Source organism: Prionailurus viverrinus, chromosome E2, assembly GCF_022837055.1.
Source record: "Prionailurus viverrinus isolate Anna chromosome E2, UM_Priviv_1.0, whole genome shotgun sequence".
Classification (NCBI taxonomy): domain Eukaryota; kingdom Metazoa; phylum Chordata; class Mammalia; order Carnivora; family Felidae; genus Prionailurus; species Prionailurus viverrinus.
In genome coordinates, this window is record NC_062575.1 from 44420399 (window position 1) to 44445648 (window position 25250).

A 25250-nucleotide genomic window follows, 5' to 3' on the forward strand; every position below is an offset into this window, starting at 1 on the left:
CCACGTCCTGTCCAGAAACTCTGTGGAATCAAGAATTCTAAAGCCACACCTTGCCTCCGGGGAATTAGGAAGGTCTCTGTGTTGAGGGTAGAACATAGTTCATTTAACAGTTTGGCAGCTGGGAGACATGAGATGTGGGCCTCCATTCACACTCTTGCTCCAGACCCCACGAGTGGGGCCAATGGTCACCGGGCCCACACAAAGAGTGTTAGCCGATGCTCTAACAGGCAATGTGGGGAAGCAATAAAGCGTGTGGTGCTGGGCCTGGAGGCCTGCGTTCCAGCCCCACTGTGCCCTTTGTTAACTATTGACCTTGGCCTAGTGGCTTGGTTTCCCCATCTATGAAATGTGAGTACCGTGTGGCATATTCTCTGCTCACCCAGAGCACTTCTGTGACCAGATGTGTGCGTTTCCCACACCAAGCAATTCTCCAATTCTCTGTGGGCAGCAGCCGAGTGTCCTATAATTCAGTTCGGCTCTGACACATCTACCCGGAGATGGCATCAGACCCCACAGGTTAAGGGCTGACCCGCCGGACTGCCCCCCCCCCCCAACTTCAGATGCCCGTCGCAAACCTGCTACCGGGGGTCACTATGTTTCCTGTCCGCCTTCCTCTGGACAGCATAGGAGTTCTCCAAGCGCAGGGACTTTGTTTATTTTGGTGAAAAAACTAGACACAACCCCCTGAGAGCACCCTGAGGATGTCAGAGGCGATGCATGCAGTTTGTTCTGGAGAAAAATAAGGCCCGGAAGGAGGCCAAAGAGGCCCGTGGAGGCAGGGAGGTAGGGAAGCACTGGGACAGAGACCTGAAGGAGGTGAGAGGGGGAGTCGTGTAGACACAGGAGGGAAGGGTGTCCAGGAAGAGGGAACAGTCAGTGTGAAGGTTGGAATGGGGCCTGGTGTGTGGCTGGAGCAGAGCGAGTGAGGGGCTGAGTGGGCGGAGATGAGGACAGAGAGGTGACACGGGCCACAGGGAGGACTTTGGATTTTATCTGAGGAGACCAAGGAGCCATGGAAGGGCTTGAGCAAGGGAGGGACAGGATGTGATCTGTGATGTTAGAAGATTCGTTGGAGGTCATGAGGAGGGTGGGTCACAGGGGGCAGAAGCCCCCACCCCGAGGGGCTGGTGTCTGGGCAAGGCCGCCTGACACACCTCGGCGTCTGTTCTGTCTTCCAGGTGAGCAGGTCCCAGGCCAGCCTGCCCCTGCCTCTGTCTGGGGTCATACTCTGGGCCTTCTCCACATCCTCGGCCGCCGTGGTCCACGTGACCGGTGGCCTCTCCGTGGCCTTTCACAAACCCCGTGTCCTCGGGGGGACAGTGCCGGAGATCTACACTAGCACCGTCTGTGGCTTCAGTGGGGACCGTCACATGGGTATCTTGGATGATTTTGGTGACTTCAAGGGCATATGCTTCTCTGATGACCACAGCTCAACCATAGGCCTGGCCCCCTGTGCCCACCGGACAAGGCAACCCAACACCGGCCCTCCTGCGGACCACTGGGCACCCACAAAGTGCCCTACGGGGCCTGCAATGAGGACACGGAGCCTCTGGTCCACATGGAGAACTGTGTCCGTGACCTCTGTGCCACAGGGGGCTTGCAAGCGACTTTGTGTGCCGTGCTAGGGAGCTGCGCCCAGGAATGCTTCCCTGTGCCTCCCTGAAGACCCCTGGTGGCCTGCGGTGAGTGGTATCGTCACGGGGATCTTTCTGAGCCTGATCTCACTGGCTGGCCCAATACCACCTCCAGGATGTCTTCCTAGGTCAGTGCCACCCAAGTGGAGTCACTGCATGCCCTCTGGGTCACTGTGCCCCTTAGGACCGTCCCCCCTCAAAATGCTCCAGTCATAATGACGGCTGACGTTGACACTATCGGGTCAGCCAGGATGGTCTAGGTCACGCTGCAGTAACAAACCGACCTGACATCTCCACGGCCCAACACGGCCAAAGATTATTCTCTCTCCTACAGATTCCACAGTGTTCAGGGCACCGTTCAAGTTCATTTCCATCCTGTGATGCCACCCCAGTCTTCAGTCCTTCACCGTGGAAGTCACATTCACAGCTCGTAGCACTTTGGCCACAGCTAGTCATGGTCCCACCTACCTGTAAGGGGGCTGGGACGGGGAAGCACGTGGGCATTTGGTGGCTCTAAGTGACTCTGCCATATGCGTTAGCTCATTCAATCCCCGTAACCACCTGCCAAGGGAAGTGCTATTAGGACTTGTTTGATGGGTGAGAAAACTGACGTACCAGAACGTTAGGGGACTCGTGTAGGGTCACTTGGAGGGTCAGTAGGATGTGCGTTGCATTGATTCCTGCTGCCTTTAGGATGAAGCACAAGCCCTTGGCTGAGCACTTGAGGGCTCATGTAGACTGGCGCCCGCTCCTGATCCCTGTCAGCTGCTCCTCACCTACACTCTGGGATCCTGAAGTGTGTGTAATTCCCACCCTCTCCAGCCAACTTCCTGCTGCTTGTCGCTCCTTCAAGTCCCAGAAACCCACACGCCCGTGGGGCCAGGCATGCAAATGGCTGACATGGGCTGGGGGAGGCTGGGGTGTGTCCTGCCTGGGGGGGGGGGGGGGTTGGCATTGCTTTCCAGATAATTCTTGCCAAGTGGGATCGTGGGCTCAGTGGAGCCCAACAGCTTATTCCAAATCACTCAGCAGTTGCGTGACTTTGGGCAAGTCGCTTAACGTCTCTGGACCTCAGTTTCCTTACCTGCAAACGGGGTGATGAAAGTCTATCTCATGAGGTTGTTGTGAGGGATAAACAAGGTGGTGCCTGAAAAACAAGCTTCTGGTAACTGCTCAGTTATAGGTAGTTCTTTTTATTGATGAATGATAATAACCTGGCACCGTTTCTTGCTAACTCCGTTTTCTTCAGTGAATTCAGGAAGAAAATACTAAGGATTAGAAGAGATAATACCTAGAAGGAGCATAGAGCAGGGCCTGGCATACAGTGAGTGCTCAGGAAATGTTATATAAGACAATCCTCATCAGGGTCATTGCCGTTATCATCACCATCAACAGCATCACCTCCTGATGATACCTCCACATTCCCCACTCTGCCCTGATGATCCGTCCTTGGCCTCCTCAACCTGCCCTCTGCTCCCTTAGTCATCTTCTGGTTGGAAACATTCCAGAACAGTAACGCTTGGCTAATTATTAGCCCCCATCTGTGTTCTTCCAGATCTGGCCTGCCATCCCACCATCCATCATGAGCTCTGCGGTTCCTCACGTGTCCCAGCTCTTGCACTCGGCCTGCCCTGCCCGACAGCTACCTGACGCCATGCCGGGAGGGCTGCTAGTGTGATACGGGCTTCGTGCTCAAGCAGCACTGACTGCGTGCCCCCCCGTCCAGGGCGGCCATTCCATGGGGGGCAGGTACCACCCGGCCAGGGAGGACTTCTGGGCCGGGGAGCGTTGTGAGCAATTCTGCCACTGCCCACCCACACCGTGTGCTCCTCCCCTTCCTCCTGCAGGCCTGGGCAGAAGCGTGGGACCCCGAGAGGTGCCTTCGGGCGCCACCCACTCTTCCCTGGCACCTGCCAGGCATGTGGGCACTCTCACACTGCCACCTTCGATATGAGGACTGGTGAGCTCCCAGACACTTGTGCTTCTGTCTTTGCTAAGTCCTGTGGCTCCTCTGGCTCATTGCCCTTTTTCAAGGTGGAACTTGAGAAGAACAGGTCCTTCTCCAGATGTCTATGCAGGTGCAGGGGCTGAGATTTGTCCACAAGAGAAATACTTGACCTGGCCAAGGTAAGCACTTAATGGCTTCTAGAGACACTTGGACCGATTAAAGCTAAGAGGAATGCTTGGCTCAAACTAAGTAAAAATCATGTGACATGTCCCAGTGGAAGCACAGTGATTCTGGGCCCACGGAGTGTCCCTGTGTACTAGTTTGACTGTCGTTAATCACAAATAGCAGGAAACGTGGCTAAAATGAACTCAAACAAGTCAGATTTTTAGATTCACGACTGAAAATTCCAGAGGGAGATCGGGCGTGATTTGATCAGGGCGCAGATTGTTTTCTCAGCATTTCTCCTAGTTTGTGGGTCCTCTACGGTGCTAGCATTGTCCTCAGGTTGGCTTTTCTTGTGGTGGCAAATGACCACAATTTCCAGGCCTCCGGTGTGCATTTCTCACTAACCAAAGCAAAACCCAAATCTCTTTATCCCTCAATTACTAAACAAAAATCTGTGCTTCACTTTGATTGGACCCCACTGAAGCAATCCTTGTGGCCCAAAGACTGCCTTAGCCTGTCTGGTCCTATCTCAGGAGCTGTAGGTGGGAGAGACCCCCCCACCCCCCCAGCCCTCACAGCTGCTCATTGCTGGGAGAAGGGCTAAATGCGAGCCCAATCCCAGGGGGCCCACGTCCTCAAACCAGTATTTCTTGTTGCAAGGGTCTCCAAAAAATGTAAATGCCCTGGAAGATCTCCCCTCAGAGACCTGAAAATTTTATCTGGAACCCACAGGGGTGGATGTGCTTTCCGCGCCTGAGGGCCCCTGCCGACAAGAGTTCCATTGTTGGCTGTTGGAAAACACACAGCCCTGCCCCTTCCACCCCACCCCCTTCCAGGAAGGGAACCGGCTTTCAGAATTAGTCACGCTGCCAGCATCCCACACAACAACCCCATTGAATCCAAAGGGCAGTCCTGCAGGGTGAGTGCTATTCTTATCCTAATTTACAGAGAGGGAAACTGAGGCCCAGAGAGGGAGACTCGCTTGCCTGATGTCACATGGTGAGAAAGGGGTGCAGCTAGGATGTGAACTGAGGCTTTCTGGCCCGAAGTTCCTTCCCTCTCCACGTGTGGGCCTACTGTGTGCCTCCACAGTGTGACCTACTTATGATTCATCTGTTATGAGGCCTGGGATACAGTGACTCCCAAGAATGGTTCTCGTTCAGTCACTCAACAAATATTTCTCAGGCACCTACTATGCGCCAGGCCCTGTGCTTCTGGGGACACAGAGGGAATGGAACAGTTAGGGTCCCTCTTTCCTGGTCTGACATTCCAGAGGGGAAAGAGTCAATAAATATAACCAGTAAGTGTGTAATTATACTCTGTGTCAGGAGGTGATAGGTGCTCATGCTTCGGTGGGGGGGTGGGGAGAGAGAGAATAGGGTGGAGCAAGCAGTTTCCAGGTGGCAGTCGTAGTTTTAACTCTGGCGACCAAGGAAAGCCTCATCAAGAATGTGATGTTTGAGCAAAGCCCTGAAGAAAGGAGATGGAGGAGGGACCCAAGCGCACATCGGCAGGAACAGTGAATCTGCTGGAGGGAACCCAGGATGCCAATGTCTGGAGGCTGGGAAGGTGCCCGGTGTGCTGGAGGACCAGCGGGGAGGCCAGTGTGGCTGGAGCCCAGTGAGCAAGGGAGGGAGGGGTTGAGGGGGAGAGAAGATGGTGAGGTCAGAGATGCCAGGGGACCAGACAGGGGAGTGACGTATGGGTCATGGTGAGGACTTTGTGCTTTCGCCAGGAGAGAGGTGCGGCCAGGGGAGGGCTCTGAGCCTGGAGGGCCCTGACCTGACTGAGAGGTTCGCAGGCTCCCTCTGGCTGTGGGCGAGGAGCAGACTGAGGGCAGGCAAGAGAGCAGGGGACCCAGGGCGGAGCTGCTGTGGTGTCCAGAACGGGGAGGATGGAGGCCGGGCCTGGGCAGGGACAGTGGGGGAGAAATGGTTGGTTCCGGAAATATTCTTTGTGGTCGAATTCTCTTTTCTAACCTGCCCTATTGTCTTTTTGCCACCCCCCCCCCCCATGTGTTGCCCCATCCCGCAACACACACATACACACGGGTGTGGAACCAGACGACCTGGCCTGGAATCCCGACTTTGTCCCTTAATTAACTGTGTCCCTTGAGGCTGAGTGACAGCCCCTCGTTGCCACACTTGCCTCCCACTGGGAGAGTAATGCCTGCCTTGCAGTCCCGCAACAGAGTCTGGAACTTCCTCTGAAAACAGAGGGAGAGAGTTAGCAACAGTTGGTAAATGACACGGGGACATGCAGGGGTGCGGAGGTGGTCCTTGCCGGGTGCGGCAGCACCTCTGTAGACACCGAGGTGCGGGGGCGGGGGGAGGGGATGGGAATACTGAGATGTCAGGGGCCCCTGTGGCCAGCTGCCGGGTCAGCGCCTTCCCGTGGCCACTGGTGCCAGCCATCCGAGCTCCGGGAACCGCAGACTCATTTCCCTGCCTCTGCGGCCAGGCGGGCCCTCGGGGACCCCAGCGGGCGGGGCTGGGCAGCCGGGACGGGGTAAGGCACCCACAGCTAGGGAGGAACAGAGCCGGGCACTCAGGGGACGGGGACGAGGCAAACCATCCAAGCTATGGAAAGGGAAGACATTGCAGGAGGACACAAATAGCACACATGCTTTTATCTACGAAGAAACAAATGTTTATACATAACATCCACTATATACTATGTGCTATATGCACGAAGACACAGCCTCTCAGTCCGATTCAGTTCTGTTCCTTTAGGGGCGCCTGGGCGGATCAGGTGGTTAAGCCGACTTCAGCTCGGGTCATGATCTCCCGGTTTGGGAGTTTAAGCCCCCTGTCGGGCTCTGTGCTGACAGCTCGGAGCCTGGAGCCTGCTTCGGGTTCTGCGTCTCCCTCTCTCTCTGTGTCCCTCCCCGCCTCGTTCTCTCTTTCTCTCTTTCAAAAAACAAGCAAATAAACGTTAACGAAAATTTTCGTGTCTAAGTTTACAATTTTTATCCATTTTCCCCAACTTTTATTTTGAATGTTTGTAACGACAGGAGTGTTATGGGGAGAGTACGACAAACCCAGATACCCTTCGTGGAGATCCAAGTCTTAATAAATATTTTGCCTCATCTGCTTTCACTCCGTATGTCGGTACCCTAGTTGTTTTTGTTTTCTGCGTCTCCTGAATCTCAGACCTCTTCTCCCGTTCTCCGGCCCCCCCTGGAGCAGGCCGGCTCGTGAAAGACTCCTCAACGCCTTTCCAGGGGGAAGTCACAAAGCACGACCAAGCTTGTCTTTGCTTTTGCCTTTTCTTCTCACCCTGGGCAGATTCGGGATGACAGTTCAGGGGTCCTTCCTGCATGAACCACGCCCGATCCGTCCTGGGCTGCCTTTGTCCAGGGTCTGTGCTGTAATGGTGGCCCCGAAGGCGGAAGCAGGTCTGAGATGGGAGGTGGGTCTCCCTCTCCTACATACTTTCCCGTGAAGCCTCAAACCAGGGGGATATGGGGCCTGGGTCACCCCGGAGAGATGGACCGGCCCCTGCAGCCCCGGCTGCCAAGTGGGAATGAGGGCCCAGTTAGGCCATGTCTTCCACGAGAAGCTGGAAATGCAGCTTATTGTGTTGGAAACATCCGGATCTTTAAATGTCGGCAACTGTTAGTTTTTGCAACACTTTGGGAACCAAAGGAAACATGTACACCCGTTGGGCTTGGGCCCTCCTGAACATCAGAAGCAAATGGCAAAACCAAAATTAATAAAGCTGCTTACCACCCCGTGGCTTTGATTTTTTACTTTCATTCGGCATTCCTGAAAACCTTGTGATGTTCAGAAGCTATGTATAGGCTTGATTTTTCTCATGTTGCAAGAATTCCTAGGGTACTGAGAAATCACAGCCAATCACAGCTTCAGTAGACTCTGTAGGGCCAAGTGATGTCAAAAGCAAAATGAGGGGGAAATGTTTCGGATGACTTTTTTATTTCTATAAAAATAAAAAAAAATAAATATTGGGGCGCCTGGGTGGCGCAGTCGGTTAAGCGTCCGACTTCAGCCAGGTCACGATCTCGCGGTCCATGAGTTCGAGCCCCGAGTCAGGCTCTGGGCTGATGGCTCAGAGCCTGGAGCCTGCTTCCGATTCCGTGTCTCCCTCTCTCTCTGCCCCTCCCCCGTTCATGCTCGGTCTCTCTCTGTCCCAAAAATAAATAAACGTTGAAACAAAAAATTAAAAAAAAAAATAACACATATTTACTTATAAAAGATTATATAAACATACATTTATATGTATGTATTACATACATACATGAGAGAGAGAGAGAGAGACTTTAGATATGATTGAAGTCAAGTTGGCCTAGAAGACACCCCAAAAGAGATCCAACCCCCAATAGGATGCAAGGAGCTGCACCCACTACTGACCCCCCCACCCCCGCGAGTGTCATTGTGTGCACCTTCACGCATCCACATGGGGGTCTCAAGTCAGAAGCCCCAGCTTCAGGCCAACACACGCATGGATATGACACGTTCTGGTCCAACCCTAGGGGGAAGGTATGGTCGGCCTGGGTTGGGTAAAACCCCATAAACGTCTGTATATCTGCATGCAAGGCCACCATGATGAAAGATTCAGGAAATAAAGCTGACAGAAGTTGATTCTCCAGGCAGAACCCAGTCCTTAGACGTGATGTGTTTTGTTGGACTTCTGTAATTTTTTAAACCTGCATAATTTTTTATTTATTTTATTTATTTATTTTTAACGTTTATTTATTTTTGAGACAGAGAGAGACAGAGCATGAACGGGGGAGGGTCAGAGAGAGGGAGACACAGAATCTGAAACAGGCTCCAGGCTCTGAGCCGTCAGCACAGAGCCCGACGCGGGGCTCGAACTCACGGCCGGCGAGATCATGACCCGAGCTGAAGTCGGCTGCTCAACCGACTGAACCACCCAGGCGCCCCTTAAACCTGCATCATTTTTAAAAAATCTGACCCAACTTTTTTTAGCAAGTAATCTCTACACCCAGCGTCGGGCTCGAACCCACTACCCTAAGATCAAGAATCACTTGTTCTACCCACTGAGCCAGCTAGGTGCCCCCAAACCAACTTTTAATATTGGGAATTCTGTATAAAGATTCAGGTTTCTGACACTAATGGAACATATAGCAGCAATTGGCTGGGACTGCGTAGACACTATCCTTTAATATTTTTAATTAGACTTTTTTTGAAGTAGGGTATTTTTCAAATATAAAATTCCAAAGGTAGGAGAGGGAGTCTCCCTCCGCTCCACCCCCTAGCCTCTCACCCCTCCTCCCCAGGAGCAACCACGGGTGTCAGCCTCCAAAGATACCTCATTCATGAACAAGGGTAGGCATTCTTCCCTCCTTCACAAATGGTAGCAAATTCTATACATCCTGCTGTTTTTCCCTCAGCGAGGGGTCTGGGAGACACTTCCGTCTCTCTCCATGCGGCTGCCTTTTAAACAGGAGTTGTCCCATTTGCCGGGTGGCCAGCGTGCCTTACGGTCTCCTGCCTGTCCTGCTTCACTCGTTCACGATTCTTGCCGGGTCCCTTTGGCAACAGAGTACAGACTGGCGCAGGGAAGGACACCTCAGCTACCACGAAGCCCTCGCCCCTTCTCGCCTTCGGATGCCTGCAGTTCTTGGACTTCCCAGCAGAGGGAGACACCACTCAACTCCCAAGACCATCAAAGGGGTCTTCCCGGGGACGCCGTAATTTGAAATGTCTGAGCAAGAGATGCTATCTTCCCCTAGACAAAGGCCCCCTTAGCTGGACCGGGATCCTCCCCGGCAGGCCCCCCCTTAACACTGTTTCTGTCTCCCCCCTGAACTTCCCACTTGAACGGAGATCCACCCTGAGTGCCTCCTCCACTCCCTGAAGGGACTGGTCCCTTCTTAACGGGAGTCGGGGGGAGGCCGTGTCCTAGTCTAGGGCCTGGGGTTGAAAAATGGCCTGAGGGAGCCACATAAAGAAAGCATGTGTCTGGGCGTGCCTTCCTTGCCTCTCCGTGCCTCCCTGTTAGGAAGTGGGGGGCCCTTTCTCCCTGGCCTGGGCAGACAACCCCCAGCAGAGCCTTGACCTCGGAAGCCCCCTTTCCCCGTCCTGTGCTCCACACTCTCCCTGGCCTGGCTCCCGCAGCCCTCCTCTCCACCTCCGAGATGGTGTTGGGGGTCGCCCGGAGTCCAGCTGGTGGCCAGTGCAGGGCCACCCTTTCCTGGCCCTGCCCCTCCCCGTGACCCCAATCCTCCGCCAGCCACTCAAAGGCGCCTTGTTCTCCATCCAGCCCCCGGACAAAAGTCCCTCTGTCTAAAAAGGCAGAGAATTGGGGGGAGGGGGCACCCCAACGAAGACCGTGTGGGGGCCCACACAGACCCCAGCCAGAAGGAATGCCACGAGGAGGAGGGGCAGGAGAGGGAGGAGGGAGCGGAAGGAAGCCTTGCACAGTGCAATGGCCTTATCCGGAGTGGGAGGCAGCCTCCACCCCAACACCCACTGCGTAGACCCGGGCATCTGACTCCCTGCGCCCTTGGGAAGGTCTGAGCTAGGAAGGTCTGCTTGGTGCTCAGAAACCAGTTCCCAGGCTCTCTCGGGCATGATGGACGTGACGGGGAAGAGGCCATGGTCTAAAGCCCAACAGCCCCCACCCCGCCCCCACCCCCACCTCATGACCTTGGTCACATCGGCATCTTCTGCTGGCCCTCGAGTTGTCAAAAGCGAGAAGTGGTCTGGAAGGGGACTCTAGCTATCCTGCGATTGCCCGCAAGCACAGCACACAATCTTAAGTAAAAGAAATTAGATTAGGACCCCAGTGCAGGGCCTTCCCCCACCATGCTGCAGGACGGAAGCTCTGCCTTTAAAGACCCCAACCTTCTTCCTGCCAGGTGCTTTTCACAGGGGCAAGAGATTAAAGAAAACCCCTCCCCTGATGTGAGGGGCAGAATTCCAGCCCATCCTATTCTCTCTTTGCCGCACCTGAGGCTGCCGTGAACTTGGGGACCGCAGGGAGCTCCCCGGCATTAGTGGTAGGGGAGAAGGGTGTGGGAGCTGTCTCTTTAAGAGCAGGAATGGGGTGAGAGAGCCCCTGAGCTTTAGGGAGTCCAACTTGTTCTCTACCTGCCCAGGTTTGCTTAGGGCGGGGCAGCTGCGGATAAAGGCAGGACTCAGGCTTAGCAGCCCCATTCTCTCCCTTCTCTCCTGGAACTTTCCAAGCAGCCTGGGGAGCCACACAGGTGAGCGGCTGGGGTCCCCTCCTTCCAACAGCCTCTTGGCTCTGCGCCCAAACTATCCCTCCCCGCCCCTCCCTCCACTTACCACTGTTAAAGACTCTAGAACCTCCCTTCAAGAATCTTTTCTGGGGGGCAAGGGGGCAGCAGATTAGAGAAAGCCCCTTCTGTTAACGTGATCCCCCCCCCACCCACCCCCATCATTCTCCCTTCCGGGGGCTGGGTGAGCCAGCTGGGATGAGGGTTAAGGCCCACACGTGGGATCGGAGTGACTGGGTAGATCGGGGGTGTCCGAGTTGACCAGAAGCATCTGGATTAGGGGTATCTGGGTGGATAGGGTTGCAGAGGGGTGCCGGGGAGGACTGGAGTATCCAGGTGGGTCAGGGAGGATTGAGGGTATCAGAATGGATGGACTCGGATGTCTGGGGATTGGGGATGTGTGGATCCTGAAGGCCTCCTGGAAGAGGAGGTGGTGGCTTCCTGGGGAAGCTGTAAAATGGGGAGTTGGTAGGAAATTTCGGGGAGGTGAGGGAGTCGTCAGGCTCGAAGGGCTTGGCCACCATCACGGAGGAACAGAGGGGATAGCACAAGGCGGCCGGTGGAAACGGCTCTGGACCCCGTGTTGGGCCTGCAGGGCGGGAAAGCAGCAGAGAGGGGTGGGGAGAGCCTCCACCTGCAGGCCGTCCTCCTCTCCGACACCAACCAGTTTGGGAGCGGCTCACAAGCCTCTTCCAACAACAGTCTGGGCAGGTGCCCAGACACCAGCTCCCAGCGGCCTGCACCGTGGGAGGGCCAGGCCGGAAATGTCGCCCAGGGGCTGGGGCGCCGCTAGGATCCCTCATCCATCCCCCCTGTGCCAGGGATGCTGAGAGGTGCCCGAGACGGGGAGAAACAGAGCCCTCGCGGCCAGGGGGACGTGGTGAATTCCATGGACAGAGGCTTCAGAGCGGGGACTCTGGGTCCTGGGGGACGGCATGCAGCATTAAGCTGAGTTAGCAGGGGTTACGGGGTTGTGACAGCAACGGGGGGTAACCACAGTGCCAACTTCATCAAGCCGCGAAGATTATGTAAGTGAATAAATGCAAAGAACGGAAACAGTGCCTGGCATGGGGTAAACAATTAAGCATTAGCTCTTTTTTTTTTTTTTCAAGCTTGTTTATTTATTTGGGGGGGAAGGGGCAGAGAGAGAGAGAAAATCCTGAGCAGGCTCTGTGTTGTCAGCCCAGAGCCCCATGCGGGGCTTGAACTCACCAACCGCAAGATCATGACGTGAGCCGGAATCAAGAGTCGGACGCCCAACCGGCTGAGCCACCCAGGCCCCCAGCCAGCACTAGCTGTTGTTACTAGTATTAGCACCATCTCGGGGTGATGAAGCCTCGCCAGGTAGCTTGGCGAGGACCCACGGGCCGTCCTGCCCACACACCCACTCCAGCTCTTCTCCCCAAACGTGTGGGGCCCTAAATGCCATAGCAATGCTTCCCCAAGCCACAGACCCCCTTCCTGCAAGAAATGGGTGCTCAGACTAAAACCATGAGTCCACCCTGAAGGACGAACGGCTGGGAGGATTCCCAGGACCTGAGTGCACAGGACCAGGGAGGAGTCCGGGCAAGAAACAGAAAGGAACACGGAGTGGGGTTTCCATGGCATGGAGAGACGGGCTCGCTCTCTTCAACTGTGGACGGGAGTCGCGGGGACACAGCAGGGAAGGTCAAAAGGCTTTTCGCCAGGCTTAGCGAGGGCATGTGTTTTGCGATCGGTGAAATGGAGGATAGAAGAGATCACCTCCGGGGTTTCCGGCGGTGGGGGGGGGGGGGGGGGGGTGGCGGTGAAATGGGTGAACACACAGCAAGGTCACGGGCAGTGCGCAGCACAGGGTGGGTCAGAGGACGTGCTAGCTCTTGCTATCAACGTTTTGACAGTGGGTGCTTGTGGCAGTGGGGCAGGGGCAGGGAGGGAGCCGGGTGACGCACGGGGGCTTATCTCGGGCACTGAGGATGCGGGGAGGGTGGGCTGATGCCAGACCAGGAAGGGGATGGGGGGGGGTTCTTCTTGCTGGGCAGGCTTACCTGGGGAGGGAGGAAATAAGGCTGCCAGGAGGAGCCTGACAGAGCCTGGGGGCCGGGGCAGGGGCAGAAACGAGGTGGGGGGCAGAAGATGGGCCTGGGGCTGCAGCCAGATGACTCTGCTCTGTGCCCCACGCCCGCCCCAGCCTCCGGTTCTCCCTTGCCCACGCCTCGCCCCAAGTCGCCTGAGGAGCCGGCCGGGCCCCGGCCCTGGCCCAGCCCGAGGTCTGCAGAGTCTGGGCAGGGCAGGCAGGCTCCGAGCTGTCCTGTGGCAGACACACCCGGGAACCGGGCCTCTTGCCACCTGGCTCCCAAAGTCCCCGTTTCCCAAAACACCCCGAGGCCCTGAGAGTCCTGAGTGACGAGCAGCCTCTGCAGAGCCGGGCTGCTTTAAGTCCCGCTCCCCGCCGGGCTGACCCTACGCACCCATTGCCAGCTTTCAGTTTCTCAGTTTCCCCATCCGTAAGATGGGGATAACGGCAGGCAGCACCTCCCTCATTTGGTCGCCAGGGCAATTCGCTTCAAGCCCCAAGTTTGTGTCCAGTGAGTTGTTACTGTGGTCCCTCGCCAGGTCCGCGTCGTCACCCACCCCCCGCTGCACTTACCTCCCAGCCAGTGAGTGGGTTTTAATGCCAGCCTTCCTGCCCCGGGGCGAGCTGCGTACCCCCGGTGGGGGCAGAGTAGGAGAGGATTGGGAGCCAGAGGCACCTGTCCGGCAGCCCGCAGCCCTGCTCAAGTTGGACCCTCCCCATCCGCCCCCACCCCTCCAGGCCAGCTGGACGCGGACATGCGAGAGGTGACCCTAAGCCTGCTCATCCTCCTGACAGGTGAGTACCCATCCCCGGGACTGCCTTTTCCCCAAACCCCTCTGTTGAGTGGTGGCCAAGTTCCACGTGTGTCCCTCTCATGCTTTCCGCCTCCCTTGTGGGGTAGGGACTACCAGGACAGCATCTCCTTGAGGGTAAGAAGCGCCACACTGGTGACTTCAAGGGACACACAAAGACAGGACCTCTTAAAGCAGAGGCTCACACAGCTACAAAGTCACCCTCTCGAGGGAGGAGAAGGCTCAGCCCTGTGTACTGTGTCTTTAACACCTCCCTAACACTAGTACAAGAGATGACTGGGAGCTTCGTGTATGCGGCAGTTACGGAAATCCTTTGTGCCTCAGTTTCCCCAGTGTAAAAATGGAGACAATAATTGTATGCACTTAATAGTCATTTCACAAGTTAGTACTTGAAAAGCAGTTAGATGGGGCACCTGGGTGGCTCAGTCGGTTGAGCGTCCGACTTCGGCTCAGGTCATGATCTCGCGGTCTGTGAGTTCGAGCCCCGCATCGGGCTCTGTGCTGGCAGCTCAGAGCCTGGAGCCTGCTTCGGATTCTGTGTCTTCCTGTCTCTCTGCCCCTCCCCTGCTCATGCTCTGTCTCTCTCTCTGTCAAAAATAAATACACATTAAAAAAAAAAAGTTTTTTAAAAAAAGAAAAAAAGAAAAGCAGTTAGAACAGGGCCCAGTGCAGAGTAAGCACATTGCGTTTGTGCTTTAAATATAATTAAAAATTGTTAATCTCCTTTTCACAAAGAAAGAACAGAGCTTAGGCCCAGAGCTCAGGTGGCCCACTGCTTCTAGCCCGAATGTAATCCTAGTCCTTTGCTTTTCTGGTATTTTTTTATCCCTCACATCGGGCAAGATTGGCATTCCATCCAGGGTAGTAATAGAAAGCTGCACTTTTGAGTAAAGTGCGTTAAGTTTATAATTAGTGATTTGCTTTAAAAGGAAGTGGCGAGCAAACACCAGAATGGGTGGGGTGTGGATGAGGCTGTGAGAATGACCGGGAACCAATGCCATCTGTCATCTTGATAAGTTGATAAGAATGTTGCTCCACGGGGCACTGGGCGGCTCAGCCAGCTAAGCGTTCGACTTCAGCTCAGGTTAGGATCTCGCAGTTCATGAGTTCGAGCCCTGCATTGGGCTCGCTGCTCTCAGCACAGAGCCAGCTTCTGATCTTCTGTCTCCCTCTCTCTGTCCCTCCCTGTTCATCTCTCTCTCTCTCTCTCTCAAAAATAAACATAAAAAAATTAAAAAAAAAAAAGAATGTTGTTCCATTTCTGCAGGAGGCGTGGATTAGCAGGTGTCTGGAAACACCAGGCCAAAGAGTGGCCTAAAGCCGCCCAGATTAAAACCTATTTTAGGAGGCAAAGTGCCGGCAGGGCTCACAGGCTTGGGGCTCGGGGGCGAGTCCACACCTCCGAGGTGAGAGGTGCAGGGGCAGCCAGTGGGGGCCGGACGCCTGTGCCCGCAGGAGGGGAACTGTCTGCCAGGGGACCCTATCTCGAGGCCCCTGAGGCTCTGTGGCTCTGCCCGGCAGTTTACTGAGGCTGGCACCGCCATCCCCTGTCCTTCCCGCTTCTCCCAGCAGGCCTGCCTGCCCTGGACGCCAACGACCCAGAAGGTGAGTCAGACTGGACCCTTCCATCAGGCTCACCCCCAAATTCCGCCCCCCCCCCCCGCACCCCTGCATCTTGGCTGTTGTCCTGGATTCACGTTCTTTTTTCTTTTCTTGCAGATAAAAACAGTCCTTTCTACTATGGTGAGAGCTTGCACCCCTGTCTCCGGAGCCTCCCCACCCTCACCTACTATTTTGTGCCAAGGGGCCCACCTAGGTTGGGTGAGGGTCTGATGTGGGCGAAACAAGGGTGAGGATAGGAAGGGGCGAGGAGTGGGGCACTGAACAGTCAACACCATAGAATAAAGGAATAAAGGAATGAGCGAGGCCAATCTGGTCCCTGCGAAGGTTCTCTTCCAGCAGGACAGACACACAGGAAGCCAGGACAGTTCACAGGAAGCCGTTGTTAGGGTTCAAGTCAACGGCAGGGGGAAGGGTTGTCTTGCAAAAACTGCCTGAAGGAGGCGAGCTATGCGGTGGCCTCCCCGCCGCCGTCTCTCAGGCACGGCAGACACACTCCAGACCTCCAGACCTTTGTACCTTCCGATCCCTTCGCCACGGCCCCCTGCCTCACCTCCCCGGGTCTCTGCTCGGGGAAGCCTTCCCTGACCACGCTGGGCCTCTGACTTTTTGTCCCCTGGCCCTGCTTATTTGTCTTCAGAAAGCTTATCTTCACCTGACCTTCCATTGAATCTCTTATCGCTTGTTTGTGTGTAAAGGGGAATGTGAGCACAGGAGGGCTGGGGGGCTGTCTGTTCACTCCGTATCCCCGGCTCCCTGCCCGCCATAGGTGCCCAATACCTACTTGTTGGATAGATGGGGGTTTGATGGGGGGGCAGGCACTGACGACCCCCTCCGGGTTTCTCCTAGACTGGCACAGACTCCGGATCGGTGGACTCATCTGTGCTGGGGTTCTGTGCACCATCGGCATCATCGTCCTCATGAGTGAGTGGGGACGCTGGTGGCCGGCTGGCAGGGCAGGGCAGGGCTGTGGGCTCTCTCCCAACCATCCCCTCTCCCCAACAGGTGGGAAATGCAAGTGCAAGTTCAGCCAGAAGCCCAGGTAAGACGGGTTTCCCGTGTGCCCGGCTCACGCTGAACAGACACCTTTCACTGGTGGAAGGAACTAAGTCTCGCAGAAAGAGGCCTCCCGGCGCTGCCCTGGAGAATTCGCGCCACTAAGATTTTTCCGGGTTTATTCTTCAGAGCTGATAATCTTCAGAGGGCCCCAAATCCTGAAAAGCTTTGGTCCCTGGAATGTGACAACCAGCATTGGAAAAATAGCCAGGAAGCTGTCAGGGCAAGCTGAGAATCTCCTAGCCTTGAGAGGACAAGGGGGTGGATACTGATTTCACGACTTTTCTTTCCCTAGTCACCATCCAGGGGACGCCCCTCCTCTCATCACTCCAGGTAAGACAGGACCCGCGTGGGGTGAGGGGAACACAGGATGCGAGGGGTGGGTGAGTGTGCACGTGTGTGCACGTGCCTTGGGGAGAAAACCCCATGTGCATTCACAAGCTGACCCGTCATCTCTCCCAGGCTCTGCCCATAACTGTTGAGGATGGATGGACCAAAAGGACATGGACGTCCCTTCTCTTCCCCCAAGTCTTGGCTCTGCATGGGAGCTTGGACTCCAGGATGGAAGTCTCCCTCCTCTCCCCAGACCGCCTTGCCAGGGTCTCATCTCACCTCTCACTGGGGGTGGGGGTGGGGTGTCTTTCTGTTCAATTTTTAACCTAAAAGTTGATCTTGTCTCCTGCCCAAGCAGCCTCAAGACTCCCTACGTTGGGATGGGCTTTCACTGGCAGCTGGCACAGAAGCTGGCCATCATCTCTCTGTTGGGAAAAACGCAAAGGCCTGGTGAATGGCATGAGGTCTGCTCTCTGCCTCCCAAGGCTGGGGGCGTCACGGGTGCAATTTAAAATTTTCTAGTAGCCAAATGGTGGACACTCTGGGGAGTGAAAGGGCGCTCTAACCAGATGGAATGCTGGGACATTGAGACCATCCCAGGAAAACAAGGATGTGGATCTTCCTATCACGATATGAGGAGTCACATAGATTATGATTAGAATAGAAAGACCCCATGACCCCCCCCCACCCACTCACCTCTGGGACCCCAGTTGATTATAGAAAACTCTTCCTAGTACCCAACTGTCCCTGTGAGTTCTCTAAATAATTCCCCATGAGACTAATAATATATAGTGGCCACATGGCGTGAGAACCTCCAAGGAGCCTCAAACTCCCTTGAGACTCCCCAATACCCAAAAAGATCTCCAAAATGTCCCCAAGGGCCACCCCATATAACGCCTAAAACCCTTCAAAACACCTAAAACTATCTCCTACGATGCCCTGAGACATGACCCAAAGAAGAGATCCACAATAAACCAGCGATTCGTCCCTTCATCATGCCCTATTTCCTTCAAACATCCCACGAGGCCCCCCATAATCATGAGCCCACACTCACGGGGCTTGCGAAAAAGCAGCAGGGGCAGCCAAAATGCACCCCGTGACCTCTCCCCTCCATAACACTGCTCCTGGGATACCACTCCTCCCGCTCTCCCCCGCATGTCACCCAAGAGACACCTTCTTCCAAAGATCCCATAATGGGTGAGGCAGGTGCACAGCGTGTTTATTGAGCTTATACACTTCCCGTCCTCTCCAGAGAAAGGGTAGCGGGGGCTCCAGCCACAACACCTACTTTCCCACCTATTTCTTGCGCAGGCGCAAGAGGGCCAACACGCTGGGCTTCCGCCTGGGCAGGAGGCATGCGCACAAAGCAGCAGAGGAAGTTAGCAGGCCCTGGCGGGGAAACCCGCCCAGCGACTGATGACGTCACGGAGGCGGGCACTAAAAGAGATTGGCCAGAATGAGTTTAGAGGGAAAAGGAAAGCTCTCTCCTCCTCAGTATTTTCAGAGGGAGCAGGAGGGGAGTGGGCTTGAGGGGGCTCTTCCGGACCTCATGGAGTTCTGCACATCGCCCCCACCATGGCTTCGGTACCCCAGCTTCTTGCGGTGCCCCAGCCGAGCCCCAAGTCATGCTTGGTCGGAGCGTGTGCCACGGGCTGAGATGTTGCTTCAGACTGGAAGTTCAAGGCCCTTGTCTTGAACTCGGCCTGTGGTCGGTACCTCACAGATACCATCACCCCGGGTAGGGCCAGGAGGCCGTTCAAGTGAGCGTCCAGAGGCCTGGGACTCCCCGCGCCAGTGCCCCCTCCCCTCCGAGCCGTGTCCAAGGTCTCAAGGTCCCCTCGCGTTTCAGGCACTGAGGTCTAGCTCGTGATGCTGGTAGATCTGTGTGGGGCCCTTGAAGCAAGCGGCGAAGAGGAAGCGTCTGCCGGCCACGGTGATGTGAGCAAAGGCACGGGGGGCCACCAAGGCTGGGGGCCCCAGCTCCTGCAGCGGCTCCAGGAGCCCTTTGTCAGGCTCAAGACGCAAGACCTGACTGAAGGCGAAGTCGCTGCCCAGGATAGCCAGCTGGTCCCTGGCGATGAGCAGCGGCTGGAAGACGTGGGCACCACGCGAGGGCAGTCGCTGCAGCAGGCGGAACATGGAGCCGTCCCAGCGCATGACCTGTGAAGTGTGGCCACTAGTTAGGGCCTGGGGTCCAGGAGGGCCAGGCCTGCAGCCCTTCCGAGCACTTGGGACAGCCTGGAGACAGGCCTGTAGGTCCCCAAACTCCTGCAGCTTTCTTACCTTCACACGTGTCACCACCCAGCTGCTCAGGCCACAAACCTGAAGTCATCCTTGGCCCCTCTCTCCCCCTCACGCCCCACACAGAGTCGGTCAGCTTTACCCACGATGGGATACATCTCTCCCATCTCCTCTGGCTGCACTCCGGCCCGGCCGCAGTCACTTCCCTCCTGGACCATGACGCCAGGCTCTTCCCTGGTCTCCCCCGCTCCATCCCTACACCCACAGTCTGTTCCCCACACGTGTCCTGGGGACACCTGAGTCAGATCAGTGCCTTCTAGGCTCTGCCTGGCGGTATCTCACCCCAGAATGAGAATGCTGGAGGGGGTGGGCCATCAGCCCCGGAGACTCAGAGTGCGGTGATTGTGGTCAAGTGGGAGTTTGGAGCGTGTCAGAGTTACGGAGCCGGAGTCTGGCGGTAGAATTAGAATCGTGGGGCCAGTGTCAATGTCGGGGGACAGGGAGTGGCTTATGGTGAGCCAGCCTGAGGGGTCACTGTCTTGGAGTCAGTGTCAGGGCGGCCAGAGTTCAAAGATCAGAACACTAGGTGGGGTCAGAGTTCGAAGGTCAGCCTGAGAGGTCAGGTCAGAGTCTCGAGGCCGAGGCTGGTGTGCAAGGTGGGGTCGGTGCTGAAAGATCAGCCCTGAGGGGGGCCGCAGGTCGGGTCTGGCTTGTGGCCTCCGCTGCCTGCCCCACCTGAGGGGCCCAGCCTCACCATGGAGTCCCCGATGTAGCGTGTCAGGCACAGGAACACGTCCCCGCCGGCCTGGAAGTGACGCGTGGCATAGACGTCCTCAGCCTCGGGGATGTCTGTGCGCCTCTCGAAGCGGCCCCCGAGCCAGTGGAAGAGCACGGGCCGCTGTGATGCAGAGGCCAGCAGCAGGTGGGGCCGGCCGTCCAGCTCGAGGGCCTCGGCATCCGTGTCCCGGTGCCAGGCGTGTAGGCTCTGGCGAGGGTAGAAGCCGGGCCCGTCCCGGCACAGCAGCGTGGTGCTGCCCGCCTTGGAGGCGTCGGCCACCACGAAGCAGGGCTGCCCGTCCAGCCACAGGAGCTCGGCGTCATTGGGCCGCAGCAGCCGTCGTGGGGCCAGGGCCTGTGTGGGGGCCAGGCGCAGGCCGGGGCCGGGCCGGGCCCACAGCTGCGAGCCACCCCACAGGCGGGCGGCCAGCACGAAGAGGCTCGGGCCCAGCACCAGTGGCTTGCAGGACACCACCGAGGGCGCTGTGGGGGGGTCGGGGAGCAGGAGGGGCGGTCAGGCCAGCCAGGCAGGTCGGGGTCTCCCCCCCCACCCCACCGGGCAGGCTACGGGGACAGGCAGGAGGATGCGAGGGGGGGCTCACCGGACAGCTCTTCCTCGGGCCGGAAACGCTGCAGGCTGTAGTCCCAGGTGAGGACCAGACAACGGCCCGCAAACGGCTGTGCCAGGACGATGTGGGGCTCCCCCTGGTAGGAGAAAGACTCCACACCCAGCGCCGCCTCCCCGACCGTCTGGAACCAGGACAGCTCTGGGGGTGGCAGGAGAGAGTCAGGGAGGCACGGGGGACCCCGAGGGCCCTCATCGCTGAGCCTCGGTTTCCACATCTCTGAAATGAGGGGTGTGCACCTCAAAGGGACGGATAGCGAATCTTTTGATCTATAGACGAATTAAGTCACAGCAACACGGTCATACTGTGTTTTCCAAGCTGCATGACATCATCAAATAACTGCTTAGAAACAACGTATTTATCGATTCATTTAACTCCACAAGATCCCTGTGAGGGACATTTCATCATAGCCGTTTTACAGATGAGGAAACGGGCCGAGAGGCAGGCACGGGACCGTCCGGCACAAGCCATCCTTGCCACCTTCCGTGAAATCGGACTGGAGCACAAAACTGCCCAGGTAGAGGCCACCTTGTCTCAGCACTCCCCCGACACCTCCCTCCTGAGATGAGGCGTGGCCCTGTCCACACCAGGTTTCCAAGGGAAAAAGAGCCAAGCGATGGGGGTAACGGTCACCTCACTTGTTTGGCAACGGCTCGTCCCGGACTCGGTCCCTTTCCCCTTCTCCCCGTGACCCGGCATGTGGACGTGCCATAACTCACTTTCAATCATGAAAGCCAGGACAACACCCAGAGGCTGCCCCACGCCCTGGACTGCTCACCTCAGTCCCTCCTCTCTTCTCTAATTCATGGTAAGCAGCCTAGCTTTGGTCGTGGTGCGCCAAGGTCGCCCAGCGCGGTGGTGGACGGGCCCGGCGGTAGACTCCAGGTTCTAATACATCACTCTATGTGCCAGGCCCTGTCTCCAGGTACCAGGGTTGAAGCAATGAACGAGACCACCAAGGATGCCCACCCAAAGGTGGATCTCTTAAAAACGTCCATCCTGTCATCACCCCCTGCTCCAAGCCCTCCACGGCTTCCCACGGCCATCAGGATAAAGGCCACTCTGCTCTCTGTGGCTTTCAAAGTCGTACACAGTGAGGCCCCTGCAGCCTTCAATGTCACCTGTGTCCTTTCCTGCACTCACTCCCCGGGACACTGCCTGCCTGTGACCCTCAAGCAGGACAAACTCTCTGCTGCCTCAGGGCCATTGCACATGCTGTCCCCTCTGTCTACAGCACTCTTCTGGATCTGAAGCCACCTCTCCAGAAAAGCCTTCTCCAATCAATGCCCCATGGAAGGTAGGACCGCCCCCCTCACTTAATCTCCCTCACCACTCCCTGTGTTTACCACGAGGCGTATCGTACATTTATTTCTGCAACGTTTTATTTAATGCCTCGCCCGCCAGGGCTCTGAGGGCGGGGCCCTATCTTGGTGCCCCTTGCCTCTCCCAGGGCTGGACACAGAGTGAATCTTTGCGGGATAACTGAAGCTAAATTCTCCGGTTCTGTGGGTCCCACAGACCAAAAACGTGTCTCACACTTAGATGATGGTAATAATCGATCATTGTATCTATAGCCTTCGGATCTGAACTCGAATACGCACTGCTTCGGGAAGCCCTCCCCGGCCCTCGCTCTAGCTCTGGGCGCCTGCAGCTCTGTCGGCTTCCCCCATCCCAGCCCTGACCGCTCTGGGTTCTCACGCTCCGCCTTCCTCTGCGCTTCCTCTCTGCTGAGTCTTCTGCAGTGCCCGGGACCCGTAAAGGTACCAAAATATATTTATGGGAAAGCAGAAGGATCGTAGCAAGTATTTTTAGAAGGTCATTTTTATATTAATAACACCAGCAGAGTGAACATTCAGGAGGGCCTCCCATCCGAGGTTCTGCACCAGATGCAGGTGCAGATGCATCACTGAATTCTCACTACGTCACTGTTTATTACCTCCATTTTACAGATGAGGAAACTGAGGCTCAGGGAGGTGATGCTGCTTGCCCAGGGTCTCACAAGCTGGGAAACGGCAGAGCAGGGAGTGAGGTGAGCCCTTCAGCCCTGGCAGCCATTCCCCTGATCTCCCGCCTTCTTCTGGAACCCCTGCTGTCCCTCCCGCCCTGCCCGGAAAGCCCCCACCTATGGCTCTGCACTTGAACGTCTTGGGGTCCAGGTGGCGGAGCTGCATGTGGGCCAGAGCAGTGGGGCCGGCGCAGGCCCCAGTCCCCACGCTGGCATTCACGGTGGGCATCCACTGCAGCAGCCAGAGGACGCGGCAGTCACACTGGATCGGGTTCCCGCGGAGGTCCCTGGGGCAAGAGGCCGGGGAGGGGCTGCGACCTGGCTTCCACCGCCCCCTGGAGGCCACACTCCCCGCCCCCTCCCCGGGCAAGGGTTCGGGATGGGGCCCCAGAGGTGGGTGAGGAAATATGTGAGGACCGTTGCAGCCGTACTTAGTTATGTCAACCGAACGTGGGCACAGCAATCCGCTTCCCTCTCATACATTCCCCAACTCCCCGACCCGCCCAGCCCCCTTGAGCCTCACACATGAGTTAGGGTCTCCAGGCCTCGGAACAGGAATCTGGGGAGGGTCTCGAGATTATTACTGGCCAGGCTCCTGGTGGAAGGAGAGAGAGAGGAGGAACCGTCACCAGCTACCTGGACCCCGCGTGATGGGGTGATGGGGTCTGGGGGAGCCTGTCAGGGCGGGCTGGTGAGCAGAGGGGCGAGGCCTTGGGGGCACGCACAGGTGTGTGAGTGAGCGAAGTCCTCTGAGAGCGTTCTTAGAGATGGAGCCAATGTCATTGTCCTCGATGAAGCTGTGGAGGGAAGGCATGGTGAGCGGGAGGCCCTGGGTTCCCTGCTGTGGCCCCGTCGTGCTTGGGCGGAACTCACCCCACGGGAGCCCTAGGCCCCTGGAATGTGCCGACGCCTCCCCGGAAACCTCTCCTCCCCAGGGTCCCAGACTACAATCCCAGGAGCCAGGAGCCTAACCCTGTGCTCGTTGCCAGCCTGACAGCGAACGCTGCCACCCCATCACCACCACTGCCACCATTTCCAGAAGCACTGGCACTGGGACAGGCGCTCCCGGTACCAACGGCCCCACTGTCCCCAGCACCCCCTTCTCTACCCGCCACGAGCACCCCTACAGCCACAGTTTCCCCACATACTGGCACCTCCGTCGTCCCCGCCAAGCGCAGTACCTACCACGTCGCCCTTACGCCCACACGACGCCGACGCCGACATCCTACCCACAGCCGCCGCCAATAGCAACACCGATATGTGATGGCCAACACCCACGACAATGATAACACTAACATCGACCGCTCAGACTCCATCATCAATATCGCCACCGGCGCGATCGCCATGGGGTCCGCCACCTTTGCCAACGTCATCCCCACTCCATGGTCCTCCTTCGTGCCGGCACTTCCCCGCGAGCGGCCGCAGCATGGCCTTCAACACCGTTATCCCCGCCACCCCTACCATCACCGCCTCAGAGTTGTCTCCCATTAATTCGAAACATCTCCTTGCCTCCGGCCTCTCTGTCCGCTCCCCGGGCTCCCGTAAGTCGGGTAGGGCCAGAAACAGTCTTGGGTTCCCCAGGCCCTTTGTGCACCTTGCAGCACAGAGAGGGGAGGTGAGCAGGCTTCTTGCCAAGACACCAGGCCTCTTGCCCCTCCAGGAGGGACCCTTGTCCGGACCCTCCCGCCCGTGCCAGTAAGCCTCTATACCTCCCTCCACTCCGGGAGCCACACTCTACCAAGCCCCCGTCCCCGCCCCCATCCCCTGGCCTCACTCACAGGTACTGCAGGTGGGACAGGCCCGCAAATGCATCGTCCTCAATCACAGAGAAGGAGTTGGATGTGAAGAGGCTGGCAAGGGAGCAAGAAAGAATTTTTGCAGAGTTGCTGCCCCCTCTCTGACATTTTAACCTCGGCCTCCACCCTCAACCCAGGTGGGCATTGTCTCTCTCTCACATACACACACACACACACACACACACACGGTGCTTTCACAGACATGCACATACACGTATGTGTGCGCACCCCCCCCCCACGCATCTGCGTGAACACCCACCCACTCCCTCGAGCTAGTTGTCCACTCAGCTGGGCCCCACTCACAGCAGGTGCAGTGTGGGCACCCTCAGGAAGCTTCCGGCCTTCAGCTGGGTGATTCCAGTCCTAACGAGTGAGCTGGGGACGTGGGCGATGGTGGGTGAGGAGAAAACCGCCCCCAGGCTCCAGCCCCGCCCCAGAGCCGTCCCCAGTCTGGGGGACGCTGACATGCCACCCCAACCCTGGATGTATTCCCTTTACGTCCCAGGGACACAGGCATTTGCCCTCCTCGCTTGGCGAGGATCCTGGCAACATTCAGTCCTCCCTCCAGCTGTCCCCCTTCTGGGGCCCCAAACGCTGCCCCCGTGCTTCGGGATTGCCCTTCCGCTCCTGTCCCAATCCCAGCAGCCCCCTGTGAGGCATCCCAACATCCTTTGCTGCCCACCTCCCAAGATCCTGAAGGGCCATGTCCTCGGGGGCCCGGCCCCCTGCCCCCAAGCCCTGGGGCCCCAGGACTCCCATCCTCACCCTCGCGGTGACACTCACAGTGACAGCAGGGTCGGGGAGAAGCTCTCGGGCAGGTCTGGAGAGCCCTCACACAGGGCACTATCCTTGGAGCAGGAGCAGCTCGGAGGGCACTTTCCCTTTGGTGGTCTCCAGGCCACCCCGGCGCCCGCTCCGGCCAGCAGCAGCAGCAGCACAACGCCTGCCCCTCCCAT

At 57.2% G+C, this 25250-nt stretch overlaps 2 protein-coding genes and 1 long non-coding RNA gene across 9 annotated transcripts; 2 read left to right on the forward strand and 1 right to left on the reverse strand.

The window, feature by feature from the left end:
* Positions 1–10835: 10835 nt before the first annotated feature.
* FXYD3 (FXYD domain containing ion transport regulator 3) lies at positions 10836–17203 on the forward strand. 6 transcript variants are annotated; one of them, XM_047836975.1, is made up of 8 exons: positions 10837–10939; positions 13767–13823; positions 15410–15445; positions 15560–15661; positions 16310–16384; positions 16466–16502; positions 16812–16849; positions 16958–17203. In XM_047836975.1, the coding sequence occupies exons 2-8, from the start codon at positions 13784–13786 to the stop codon at positions 16996–16998; spliced, it is 369 nt and encodes a 122-aa protein (XP_047692931.1). In that variant the 5' UTR covers positions 10837–10939; positions 13767–13783; the 3' UTR covers positions 16999–17203. The 6 variants fall into 6 exon arrangements, with proteins under 6 accessions (XP_047692932.1, XP_047692931.1, XP_047692933.1 ...); XM_047836977.1 differs by having other exon boundaries at positions 10839–10939; positions 16979–17203; XM_047836978.1 differs by having other exon boundaries at positions 10839–10939; positions 15560–15583.
* Positions 17204–18051: 848 nt separating this feature from the next.
* Positions 18052–25250, reverse strand: LGI4 (leucine rich repeat LGI family member 4). Of its 2 annotated transcripts, XM_047836866.1 has the most exons (9): positions 25078–25250; positions 24598–24669; positions 24277–24348; positions 23224–23295; positions 23022–23093; positions 22616–22785; positions 20470–20634; positions 19845–20350; positions 18052–19009 (listed from the first exon to the last, which is right to left on the reverse strand). In XM_047836866.1, exons 1-9 carry the CDS (start codon positions 25248–25250, stop codon positions 18695–18697), a joined length of 1617 nt encoding a protein of 538 aa, XP_047692822.1. In that variant the 3' UTR covers positions 18052–18694. The 2 variants fall into 2 exon arrangements, with proteins under 2 accessions (XP_047692822.1, XP_047692823.1); XM_047836867.1 differs by lacking the exon at positions 22616–22785 and having other exon boundaries at positions 20470–20762.
* On the forward strand, positions 20756–23571 carry LOC125153626 (uncharacterized). The gene is made up of 4 exons (XR_007147518.1): positions 20756–21790; positions 22068–22253; positions 22443–22522; positions 23434–23571. It is a non-coding gene; the product is annotated as an uncharacterized LOC125153626 (long non-coding RNA).

What these genes read in the sequence shown, in the direction of transcription:
- FXYD3 (XM_047836976.1), top strand. Translation starts at nt 13,784, where the DNA reads ATGCGAGAGGTGACCCTAAGCCTGCTCATCCTCCTGACAG. An exon ending in CCTGCTCATCCTCCTGACAG is followed by an intron (nt 13,824 to 15,412) that starts GTGAGTACCCAT and finishes TTCTCCCAGCAG; the next exon opens with GCCTGCCTGCCCTGGACGCC. An exon ending in GGACGCCAACGACCCAGAAG is followed by an intron (nt 15,446 to 15,559) that starts GTGAGTCAGACT and finishes CTTTTCTTGCAG; the next exon opens with ATAAAAACAGTCCTTTCTAC.
- LGI4 (XM_047836866.1), bottom strand. Translation starts at nt 25,250, where the DNA reads ATGGGAGGGGCAGGCGTTGTGCTGCTGCTGCTGCTGGCCGGAGCGGGC. An exon ending in TCCCCGACCCTGCTGTCACT is followed by an intron (nt 24,670 to 25,077) that starts GTGAGTGTCACC and finishes CCACGTCCCCAG; the next exon opens with CTCACTCGTTAGGACTGGAA. An exon ending in CTGTCCCACCTGCAGTACCT is followed by an intron (nt 23,296 to 24,276) that starts GTGAGTGAGGCC and finishes TTCCCTCCACAG; the next exon opens with CTTCATCGAGGACAATGACA.